Source organism: Desmodus rotundus, chromosome 3, assembly GCF_022682495.2.
Source record: "Desmodus rotundus isolate HL8 chromosome 3, HLdesRot8A.1, whole genome shotgun sequence".
Lineage (NCBI taxonomy): Eukaryota > Metazoa > Chordata > Mammalia > Chiroptera > Phyllostomidae > Desmodus > Desmodus rotundus.
Genome location: NC_071389.1, coordinates 149,099,763 through 149,111,977, shown reverse-complemented (window position 1 = coordinate 149,111,977; position 12,215 = coordinate 149,099,763). Strand labels below are relative to the sequence as shown.

The following is a 12,215-nucleotide window of genomic DNA, read 5'->3' as shown; positions in this document are numbered from 1 at the left end:
TGCTGTCTTGACAGATGGGGAAATAAAATTTTATACAGATTTTTTTCCATTTATCAACACACATGGACCTCCTACTCTACACAGAACTGGGCATACCATGACTGCTGCTGCCACCCCAGGGGACTGTGAGGTTCTCATGGTACTTTCTCCCTGTCTTAAAATCAGTCCTGTAACTGAAGTGGAAATGAAACTTCAGGTGGCTGAAACAGCCATAAATCACATTCTGAAGACCAAGTAAAGCAGAGTCCAGGGAAATGAAGCACAATGTAGTCTGTTCTACATCTAAATCTGATTATTAATGATCAAGTGGAAGTTTAAAAATGTGCTTCTACCATAGCTTTTTGCCCATTTACCGCTGGGCACTTAGGTTGCTTCCAGCACTGGGCTATTGTAAATTGTGCTGCCGTGAACATTGGGGTGCATAGGTTCTTTTGAAATGGTGTTTCAGGATTCTGGTACATTTACACAATGGAATACTACGCAGCAGAAAGAAAGAAGGAGCTCCTACCCTTTGCAACAGCATGGATGGAACTGGAGAGCATACTGCTAAGTGAAATAAGCCAGACAGTGAAAGACAAATACCATGTGATCTCACCTATAACTGGAACTTAATTAACAAAACAAACAAACAGGCAAAATATAAGCAGAGACATTGAAATATAGAGCAAACTGGCAGTAACCAGAGGGGAGGAGGAAAAGGATTTCCTCCTTTTTAAGGCTGAATTTTATACATATATATATCACACTTCCTATATCCATTCATCCATCAATGGACACTGAGGTTGTTTCCCTGTCTTGGCTATTGTAAATATCGCTGCAATAAACATGGGGGTTGCAGATATCTCTTTGAGATATTGATTTTATGTCCTTAGAATATATACCCAGAAGAGAGATTATGGATTACATGATAGTTTCATTTTTTATTTTTTGAGGAAACTCCATGCTGTTTTCCATAATAACTGTACCAAGTTCCCCATTCCTACTGAGAGAGTACCAGGGTTCCATTTTCTCCACATCCCCACCAACACTTGTTATCTTTATTTTTTTTTTATTCTAGCCACCCTAACAGGTGATATCTCATTAAGGATTTTATTTCCATTTCTCTGATGAGTAGTGATATTGAGCACCTTTTATGTACCTGTTGGCCATTTGTATGTCTTCTTCAGAATAAATTTTATTCAGGTCCTTTGCCCATTTTTTAATTGTGTTTTCAAAGTTTTTTCCTACTGCATTGTAGGAATTCTGTTACTGAGCTGAACAAGAGTATCTCTGCCCACACACAGAGACCAAAAGAAATGTACAAGCAAGAGTTTGCAGTGGAGAAGGAAAATGATTATTAGTATTGGCACCAATTCAGAGTAAGGGTGAGCTAGCGCTCCAGGATGCCCAGCTCCCTGATGGTGTACAGACAAGAGGCTATATAAGGTAAAAATAGTAAGGCATCATGAGTCAGGGTTTTGGGATCCAGGGTGAAACTGATGGTCAGGAGTGAGGTAAGGGCAGTAAACCATGATTTCAGGTCTGCAGGTCAGCTTTGTGTCCTTCATTCTGGGTTCATGTGGCCAGGAGGTCGTTCTGCTTTAGGGCTCAGGAGCTAAAACATAATTTAGAGCATGAAGCTATCCTTAGCTTAAGGAAATCCATGCCCTGTGAGCATTAGTCAGGGCCCATTCATTATTTCTTGCTGCTCCTGGGAGTTAACTAGTAAGGGAAAGGGCCAAGGGTTATGGAACATGTTATGAAGAAATTGAATTGAGTACTGGGGCTTTATGTTAAATTAAGGTCAGGACCCTCCATTTCAGTTGCTTATATATTTTGGATATTAACCTCTTGCCAGATATGTGGTTTGCAAATATTTCTCCCATTCCATGGGTTCTCTTTCCATGTTGTTGACTGTTTCCTTTTCTGTGTAGAAGCTTTTTAGTTTGATTTAGTCTGACTTGTTTAATCTGACTTTTGTTGCCTGAGCAGAAAATCTTTGCAAAGGCCACTGTTAAGGAGCTCCTTCCTTACATTTTTATCTAGAAGTTTCACACATCCAGGTCTTACGTTTAAGTCCTAAATTTATTTTTACTTGATTTTTATGTACAGTGTAGGATAAGGATCCAGTTTCCATTTTTTGCATGTGAATATCCAAATTTTATTTTTAAAACTTCAGTTCTTTTCATTATTGTTGTTCAAGTACAGTTGTCCCCATTTTCCCGCCACGACCCTCCCCAGCCCCACCCACCCCTACTTCCCACACTCAATCCAATCCCCATTGGCTTTGTCCATGGGTCCTTTCCATGTTCCCTGATAACCATTCCCCTTCTTTCCCCAATAACCCACTGCCCCCTCCCCTCTGGTCCTATGGTATTTGACTTTCACCGCCTGGCTTCTTTCACTTAGCATAATGCTCTCCAGTTCCACCCATGCTGTCCTGAAGGGTAGAAGCTCCTTCTTTCTTTCTTCTGTGTAGCACTGCATTGTGCAAATGAACCACGGTTTTTTGATCCACTCATTTACTGATGGGGACTGAGGCTGTTTCCAGTACTTGGCTATTGTAAATAGCTCAGCTATGAACATTGGGTTACACAGGTCTTTTGAATTGGTGATTCAGGATTCTTAAGGTATACTCCCAGAAGCAGAATCACTGGGTCAAAAACACTCCCATTCTTAGTTTTCTGAGGAAATTCCATACTGTTTTCCACAGTGGCTGCACCAGTCTGCATTCACACCAACACTGCACCAGGGTTCCCATTTTTCTGCATCCTCACCAGCTAAAAAGCTTCTGCACAGCTAAAGAAACCATCATCAAAGTGAAAAGGGAACCACCTGTATGGGAGAACATATTTGTCAGTGATATATCAGACAAGGGTTTGGTCCCCAAAATATATAAAATATTAAAAATATTAAAAATTGGGCAAAGGATATGAATAGACACTTCACTAAGGAGGACATACAGAGGGCCCAGAGACATATGAAAGATGCTCAACATCACCAACCATCAAAGAGATGCAAATTAAAACCAAAATGAGTTATCACCTCACACCTTTCAGAACAGTCATCACTAATGTATTAACAAACAACAATTGGTAGTGAGATGATGGTTTGTTTGTTTGTTTGTTTTGTTCTTTAGGTCCACATGTAAGTGAAACCATATGGAGTATTAGTGCTGGTAAGCCTCTTAAGTATTGGGACAAGTAGTTAGGCTAGTGAGGGGAAAAGAAGCAGGACTTTTGTATTCAGGTAAATTTTTGTTCAAAACCTGCACCACCACTCTAGGGCAGTCTGTCTGGTCATTCTTTTGTTCCTCAGTTTCCTCATCTGTAAAATAAGGATAGTTTGGCATCTTTTCCTAACTCCATCCAGGATACATGTCAAAGATAAGTAATAGATTATACAGGGTCCAGCAGAAGTAACTCCTGCTTGAGTGTGGTTAGTAAGGTAATAATATGGGTGTAGTAATTTATAGTTTTAATTTGAACATTTCACCTAAAATGTTATATGGTGTGCTTGAGTGTGATATTGCTATGTTACAGAATTACATGCTTATGATTTAATTAAAAAATTGTAATAAAAATGGGGCATTATTTGTGCCACATGCTTTATAAAGTGGTGAGTGACACAGGCAGAGTGTGTCATTCTTGGAGAAATGTAAAGATCAACAAAGAAATCAAAACAGAATTCAGATGACATCAGACTACCCTCCAGGTCTCTGGGGACACTGTTTCCATTGTGACATGCGTTTTTACATTGTTCATTACGCTGACGCCAGTTCATTGGAAACTTTCGAAACTGGGACACCAAGGACTATTTTGTTGTTCACTCAGATATTCCCTGTGCACTGCGAGACTAAACATATAAGAGAAAGGTTGCTGGTATAGAATTTTCAGGGAAGCCTGCCTTCTTCCCAGGAAATTCAGAGGTTCCCTTCTGACAAAACTAGAGAGAAACTTCCATATCACTTCACCACTGCTTCCTCCCTTTGAACTAACAAAGTAACTGGGAAATCTAGTAACAGATGCCATTTTAAACTTGGTGCAGAAAAAGGAGACTAAGACAGAACTCAGTATATCAGGAGCCTTGAAAATCTAGGAGAGGTCCTTCTCACACGTGCACACACGTGCTTGTGTGGAGGTTGAGACTGGCAGTTGAAATAGGTGGAATGTGAGAGAGGAATCAGAAGTACACATGGAACTCACAGACTGAACATTCCTTGAATTGTGGTTCCTTCAAGGGCTCCTGGTAAAGAACTGTCAGAAAAGTAAGTATGTAATTGTCACGACGTATTTTTCCAAATTCTCTAAACATAGGCAGAGGGTGAATACAGTGAGTTTTAAAATCTGGAATTCAGTTCATAACTGATACTGAAGGGAAGTATTCAACAATCATTCTGATACATTGTTATTCTGAAGAAAAGTAGAATTTGCTGCCAGGGTCCCTGTAGCCTTTGAAAGGGACAGTCATAACTATGAGTTGAAGAAGCTGTTACTACTTAAGAGACAGACTAATCAAAGGTGATGGAAAAGACATCACCACCAATAATATCCATGACTGTCACAGAAATTAAAAATATCAGCATTATAAATTACCTTACAGGGAACCTCACTTCATTCTCCATCTGCTATTTAAGTCCTTTTTTGCTTTTTTTCCTTTTTTTTTTTTAACAGGGAGTAAGGGTTTGGGGGCATAGCATTCACTCTTCTTAAATCTCAACTATCCATTACATGGGCAGCCTGACCCAAATGAACACGGGATGAGGTTGATTCCAAACATAAGTAAGGTCAAAGTGCCTCAGACATACCCAAACTAAATAGGGAATCAATGAAAGAAAACAACGGAATCTCAGTCACTCACCCAGCTTCCTAACTGGCAGCAAGAGTAGGTAGTTTTCCACAGGTTAAGTCATCAAGGCCTACCTATGAACATTAATTAAAAACACTCCTTATGAAAGGGAGGTGGTGAAATTTATTATTTATGTAATGAAATCATTTCAAAATTTAATTGATCCAAATTCAAAATAAATAAATAACTCAGTCTCCCAGGAAAATTTCGCCAACGTGACAGAGAACGTTGCAATGACTGCTGGTAAAGGCCAGCCACACCTGTGCAATCATTTGAATTTGTCTGAAGCAGTCTCGCACACACATACCCAAAGGATCTGCCACCACAGGATCAACTGCATTACTGGAAGTAGTGCTTATTTAACAAGCTTCATGAATGAAAACACGATGCTGCTGGAGGTTCACAGGTACTATATTAGCCATTTTAAAACATCAATGATCGTTTACATAAAAGTTGTTATGACTGAGTTCATCAGTCTTTCCTATCAACACAGGAGAATAAGACTTTTGATAAGAGAAGCAGGGAGTAATTTGAGATCCCAGGAACTTCACAGGAGAGGGAGAGCTGGAGTTAACAAGGTCAATAGCCAGTACAAGGCTTTAACTCTTCTACAATGGGAGGGAGGGAGGCAAAGAGGAAAACCAGGAGTGTGGAAATGCACCTGCCCCATCATTTAGTTTGGCCTATCAGAGTCTTCCCCTGACAAGCACATGGCAAGACACTCTCTCTGCAGAAGTAATTTCTCCCATGAGCTAAGTGAGTGTTTCTCTGTTCCGAATTCATGTTTGTCAGCTCCAAGCAAGGCACTTGCCACCTCAGCTTATGGTGACAGATGATGCAAACAACTTTATAAGAGAAAGAAAGAACCTAGAGAGACTCAGTGAACATAGGAAAATATGAATAGCTGCCAACGTCATTGAGAGTGATTGCCAAGGAGAAATCGTAAAGCAGTTATCCCGAGTCCAAAGTTGCATTTTCATTGTTGTCAGTGTTGCCATGTCACTGAACAAGCACTAAAATGAAATATCTTTTCCCACTGGTAGTCTGAAAGCATTTTATTTTTTTCTTTCTTTTTATTAAATTCATTGGGTAACATTGGTTAATAAGATTGTATAGGTTTCAAGTGTGCATTTCTATGATGCATGATCTTCATATTGCATTGTGTCTACCACCTAAAGTCAAGTTTTCTTCCATCACCATATATTTGACCCCTTTTGCCCTGTACTATCCCACCTTTACTCCTTCCCTCTAGTAACCACCATACTGTTGTCTGTGTCTACGACTTTTGTTTGTTTTTCTTGTTTGTTCACTTGTTGCTTTCAGTTTTACATCCCACATATGACTGAAGTCATATGTGGGATTTCTGATGTCATGCTTTTTAAATAATAGATGCCTATTAAATATTTCTTTGAATGAATAATTGTAGATAATTTACTTGAGCAATAGGAAAGAAGAATACCCTAATGTATTTTTTATTCTCTATTCATAACTCACACATTGGATACAATTGGAGCAATTGTTTAAACATTAGAAATTAGTTTTCCTTCCCATGTAGCAGTATGTATTGTCTTCCCACAAACCCTTATGACTAAATTTTCCTATTTAACAATGAATCCTCCCTAGTAGAACACAGAGGCATAGGCCAATAGATTGAGTTATTATCAACTATTGATACCCCCCGTGTGAATGCATTTACCAGGTCTTCTTTTACAGTTGGATACCTGAGAGTAACTGCTTGAAATATGAATCTCGATGAGGGTAAGTTTTAACATGAAAGAGAGGGGTATTTCCCAAGCCTGTATATAATGGGATTCCTGAGAAAATGTAAATTAGAGTACAGGGAGGCTTAAAACTCTTGGGAGTTACTGAAATGGACAGAGATAAACATCAATGAGAAAAGTAGGGTACTTTACAATTTGTTTACAAAGATTGGCTCATGTGTGTCCACCTGTTTCTGGACATTGTTTGGCAAGTTACTGTATCAAAACTCAGAGAACACAGCTAGTTGGTAAATTAGTGGGGAGAGGTGACTTGAGGAGGGGAGCAGCAGCAATTATTCAAAGAAGTCACTAGGGGAGGAGAACCAAGATGGCGGCGTAGGTAGACACACTGCGCCTCCTCGCACAACCAGAACTGACAGAGAATCGAACAGCAAGGGGGACCAACACCAAGGAAACAGAAAATAATCATTCATCCAGACTGGTAGGAGGGGCGGAGACGGCACTGGGGTGGAGAGGACTCGCGTGGCTGTGGCGGGACTGAGACTGGCGGAGTGTGGGACAAATGGCGCAGGCAGTCCGAGCACTAGCAGACCCTGCAGTCCCACATTTGCACAGATAAACCCAGAGGGCCGGACTCAGAGTGGCGGAGAGTGGGGCAGGCAGAGTGGCGGATAGCACATTGCGGCACCACATTCGCCCACAGATAAACTGGACGAACGGCGGGCAGAGAAGCAGACCGCTGCGCAACCCAGGGCTCCAGCTCGGGGAAATAAAGCCTCAAACCTCTGATTGAAAGCGCCCCTGGGGGTTGGGGCGGCAGGAGAGACTCCCAGCCTCACAGGAGAGGTTGTTGGAGAGACCCACAGGGGCCTAGAGTGTGCACAGGCCCACTTACTCGGGAACCAGCACCAGAGTGGCCCAGTTTGATTGTGGGTAGCGGAGTGAAGGACTGAAATCCGGAGGAGAGTGAAGCGGGCGCCATTGCTCCCTCTCGGCCCCACCCCCACCTACAGCATCACAGCGCAGCGACCAGCATTACCCCGCCCCGGTGAACACCTAAGGCTCCGCCCCTTAAAGTAACAGACGCGCCAAGACAAACAAACAAAAAAAATGGCCCAAATGACAGAACACTTCAAAGCTCCAGAAAAAATACAACTAAGCGACGAAGAGATAGCCAACCTATCGGATGCACAGTTCAAAGCACTGGTTATCAATATGCTCACAGACTTGGTTGAATCTATTCGAAAAACAGATGAAAAAATGAAGCCTATGCTAACAGAAACAAAGGAAAATGTACAGGGAACCAATAGTGATGAGAAGGAAACTGGGACTCAAATCAATGGTATGGACCAGAAGGAAGAAACAAACATTCAACCAGAAAAGAATGAAGAAACAAGAACTTGGAAAAATGAGGAGAGGCTCAGGAACCTCCAGGACACCTTGAAACGTTCCAACATCCGAATTATAGGGGTGCCAGAAGGAGAAAAGGAAGAACAAAAAATTGAAAACCTATTTGAACAAATAATGGAGAACTTCCCCAATCTGGCAAAGGAAATAGACTTCCGGGAAGTCCAGGAAGCTCAGAGAGTCCCAAAGAAGCTGGACCCAAGGAGGAACACAACAAGACACATCATAATTACATTACCCAAGATTAAACGCAAGGACCTACGTCCAAGATTACTATATCCAGCAAAGCTATCATTTAGAATGGAAGGGAGGATAAAGTGCTTCTCAGATAAGGTCAAGTTGAAGAGGCTCATCATCACCAAGCCCTTATTATATGAAATGTTAAAGGGAGTTACCTAAGAAAAAGATCAAAAATAGGAACAGTAAAAATGACAGCAAACTCACAGTTATTAACGACCACACATAAAACAAAAAGGAGAGCAAACTAGGCAAACAACTAGAACATGAGGGTTGTCAATAAGGGAGTGGGAGGGGGAGAGGGGGGTAAAGGTACAGAGAATAAGTAGCATAGATGATAGGTGGAAAATAGACAGGGGGAGGGTAAAAATAGTGTAGGAAATGTAGAAGCCAAAGAACTTATAAGTATGACCCATGGACATGAACTATGGGGGGGGAATGTGGGAGGGAGGGGGGTGGGCAGGATGGAGTGGAGTGGGGGGGGAAATGGGACAACTGTAATAGCATAATCAATAAATATATTTAAAAAAAAAAAAAAAGTCCAAAAAAAAAAAAAAAAAAGAAGTCACTAGGATACATCCTGAGACAGATTCTGACGGTTGAGTTCTGCAGAGCAAGGATTGGCCAGGCTGCCAAAGAAAGCATACACTATGGATCAGTCCCCCGGGCTCCATCCATGACCCAGAGCTCCAGAACAGGACCAGGTGTGGTTTATATTCAAGTTCCAGAACATTTTTCTTTATATCACTTCATAAAACCCTCTGCATAAGCAGTCCCAAACCTGGCTTAAGAGTACTTTCATTTGCCTGAATACAGGATTGAAAAACAAAAATATATCTTCATCTTTTAAACTCTTTATCTCCTAATTGAGAGATAATTTGAACTACAAAGACCAGAACTAACACTTTAAAATGAATGTGCTGCTGTTAAAGTTTAGCATAACAACATAAGAGGATCAACATAAAATACTAATTAAACATTCGTCCAAACTTATAGGATGTACAACATACAAAGTAAACCACAACATAAGTTATGGACTTGACTTGTCAATGCAGATTGATCAGTTGTAACAAATGCACCGCACAGGGGGAGGCTGTTGACACTGGGGAGGTTTGTCTGTGTGGCCGCAGGAGGCATACAGGAACTCTCTATTCCTTCCCCCCAATTTTGCTGTGATCCTAATATTGCTACAAAAAATGTTTTACTTTAAACACACAAAATTACTAATTAACAGATCCTTCTTGATTTTAAAATGGAACATTGCAGTATGGTGTGAAGTAAAGAAAAATAAGGGTGGGAGGAAGAACCTTCAGAAATGACATTTCCTCCATAATAGGGACAAATTACATTTGTACCACAGGCAATAATGTTGAGAAACTGCAAAACAGACATATGATTTATGTTTTGTTTTGGTTTTTATTTAACATCTTTGTAAATGTGCTTTCTTTTTAAAAAAAATTTTTCATATATTTTTAGAGAGAGTGGAAGGGAGGGAGAAAGAGAGGGAGAAAAACATTGATGTGCAAAGAGAATCATCCATCAGTTGCCTCTCGCACAACCTCAGCTGGGGATATGGCCTGCAACTCACACATGTGCCTTGAGTGAGAATCAAACTGGCAACCTTTTGGTTCACAAGCTGACACTCAAGCCACTGAGCCACACCAGCCAGGGCTATAAATGTGCTTTCTAATCAGAGAGTTATAAGCATGAGATCTATATTGGATATTTCCTATAAATGTCTCCTAGTAAGATATCAAAGACACATGTTAACAAATTGGTTATTAAGCAAAAGAAGAAAGTACATATGAACTCCCTTGCTGGGTGTATTTTCATTCAGATTTCAGTGCTAGCTTCTCATGACACTTCTTTCTTCAGGTGGAATTATACTTGACTTGGCACAAGGCAGTGATGAGAAATCATACAGCAATAACAACATTCATCCTGCTGGGATTGACAAATGACCCAAAACTACAAGTTCTGCTTTTTGTATTTTTGTTTCTCACTTACATGTTGAGTGTCGCTGGGAACCTCATCATCATTACCCTCACACTTCTGGATTCCCACCTTAAAACTCCCATGTATTTTTTCCTCCGAAATTTCTCTTTCTTAGAAGTTTCATTCACCACTGTCTGTATTCCCAGATTCCTGTATACTCTCCTAACCGGAGATAATACTGTTACCTATAATGCTTGTGCCACCCAGTTATTTTTTATTGTCCTCTTTGCAGCAACAGAATTTTTTCTTCTTGCGGCCATGTCCTATGACCGCTACGTGGCCATTTGTAAGCCCCTGCACTACACAACCATCATGAATGACAGAGTCTGCACTGCACTTGTTCTCGGCTGTTGGCTTGCTGGCCTGTTGATTATCTTCCCACCTCTAGGCATGGGTCTCCAGCTGGAATTCTGTGATTCAAATGTGATTGACCATTTTGGCTGTGATGCATCTCCTATTTTACAAATAACCTGTTCAGACACAGTGTTCATAGAAAGAGTTGTGCTGAGTTTTGCTGTGCTGACGCTCATTATTACCTTAGTATGTGTATTTCTTTCCTACACATACATCACCAAGACCATTCTAAGATTCCCATCTGCCCAACAAAGGAAAAAAGCCTTTTCTACCTGCTCTTCTCATATGATTGTGGTTTCCATCACCTATGGCAGCTGCATCTTCATCTACATCAAACCTTCAGCAAAGGAAGGAGTGGCCATTAATAAAGTGGTGTCTGTGCTCACTACTTCAGTTGCCCCCTTGCTTAATCCATTCATTTATACACTTCGAAATAAACAAGTGAAAGATGCCTTCAAAGACACAGTAAAATGGATTGTATTTCTCACAAAGAAGTAAGAAACAATTGATGTTTTTACAAGTTATTAAATTTAAATCTAACACATGAGTGACATTTATGAATTTGCCAAATAAATGGTTTCTTCCTATTCAGTACATTCATCGAGCTACTGTACCCCCAGGAACATTTGTCTCTTATAATCCAAAAGCCAAAAATCAAGCTATTTCTTTCTTTCTTTTAAGTTTATTTTATTCAGAATGGTTTCTTCAATAAATGTATGTTTCAGAGACTAGATTCCCAAAATGGTCAATGCCATAAAAAGAAAGTGCAAATAAATAAATTTGTATCCCTGACCATATGGCCTTCTCATGATGTAGAATATATATGTCCAGAGACCATTTCTCACTTGCTGAGAATACTTCAATATATAGCCTCTGACTGCACAAAAGTAATCCAAGATTCTTTATTAATGCATAAAAAGTGATCTAAAAGAAAATTGTGTACTCCAGAACTCTTCTTCTCATTTTAAAATGTCCATTTTTCTTCTGGTCTAGATGGAGGTGTAGGTGAACATGGCTTGCCTTCTTGCACAACCACAACAACAATTACAACTAAACTACAAAACAACTATCACCCAGAACTATCAGAAATACAAGCTGTGTGGAAGTCCAACAACCAAGGAATTAAATAAGTCACATTCATCTAGATGGGTAGAAAGGGTGAAGACATGAATCAGCGTCCCACACCGACATATGGTAGACAAGAATCAGGAGGGGTACTGGGGTGGGAAGGAGGGGGTGTGGCAAAAGAAACTGGGATTCTCAGGCATCTCCTCGGAAAAGGCCCAAAAGTGACTTAGGATTTACACAAACTCACTCCCTCTGGACTCAAGCACTAGGGCAGAAGCTAGAAGGGCACCAGTGGCATACTGGGAGGAACTGAAGTGGCTGGCATCAGGCAAGTACCAGGGGATAGCTTCCTCCTAGACAAAATTCCAGAGGCAAGGCAACAGCCATTGTCCCTTCTCTGAGCCCTCCCCCACCCAGAGCCATAGAGCTGCAACACGACTTCTGAGATTCCATCGACCTGCTTCACACGGGTTGCCCTGCCCTGGCGATTACCTAACACCCCATCCCATCCATCTTACAGGTGCCCTTTTCTACAATAGTCCATGCTACTAAGACAAGGAGTCAAAGCAGCTCTACCTAATACATAGAAACAAACACAGGGAAGCT

General features: G+C 40.8%; 1 protein-coding gene across 5 annotated transcripts; it reads left to right on the top strand.

Annotated features, from left to right (window-relative positions):
• The first annotated feature begins 3,924 nt into the window (after nt 1-3,924).
• LOC112319083 (olfactory receptor 6C2) lies at nt 3,925-11,182 on the top strand. 5 transcript variants are annotated; one of them, XM_045184706.2, is made up of 3 exons: nt 3,925-4,246; nt 6,541-6,585; nt 10,068-11,182. In XM_045184706.2, exons 2-3 carry the CDS (start codon nt 6,580-6,582, stop codon nt 11,037-11,039), a joined length of 978 nt encoding a protein of 325 aa, XP_045040641.1. In that variant the 5' UTR covers nt 3,925-4,246; nt 6,541-6,579; the 3' UTR covers nt 11,040-11,182. The 5 variants fall into 5 exon arrangements, with proteins under 5 accessions (XP_045040641.1, XP_045040640.1, XP_024432086.1 ...); XM_045184705.2 differs by having other exon boundaries at nt 6,527-6,585; XM_045184704.1 differs by lacking the exon at nt 3,925-4,246 and adding an exon at nt 4,872-5,233.
• Nucleotides 11,183-12,215: the final 1,033 nt, after the last annotated feature.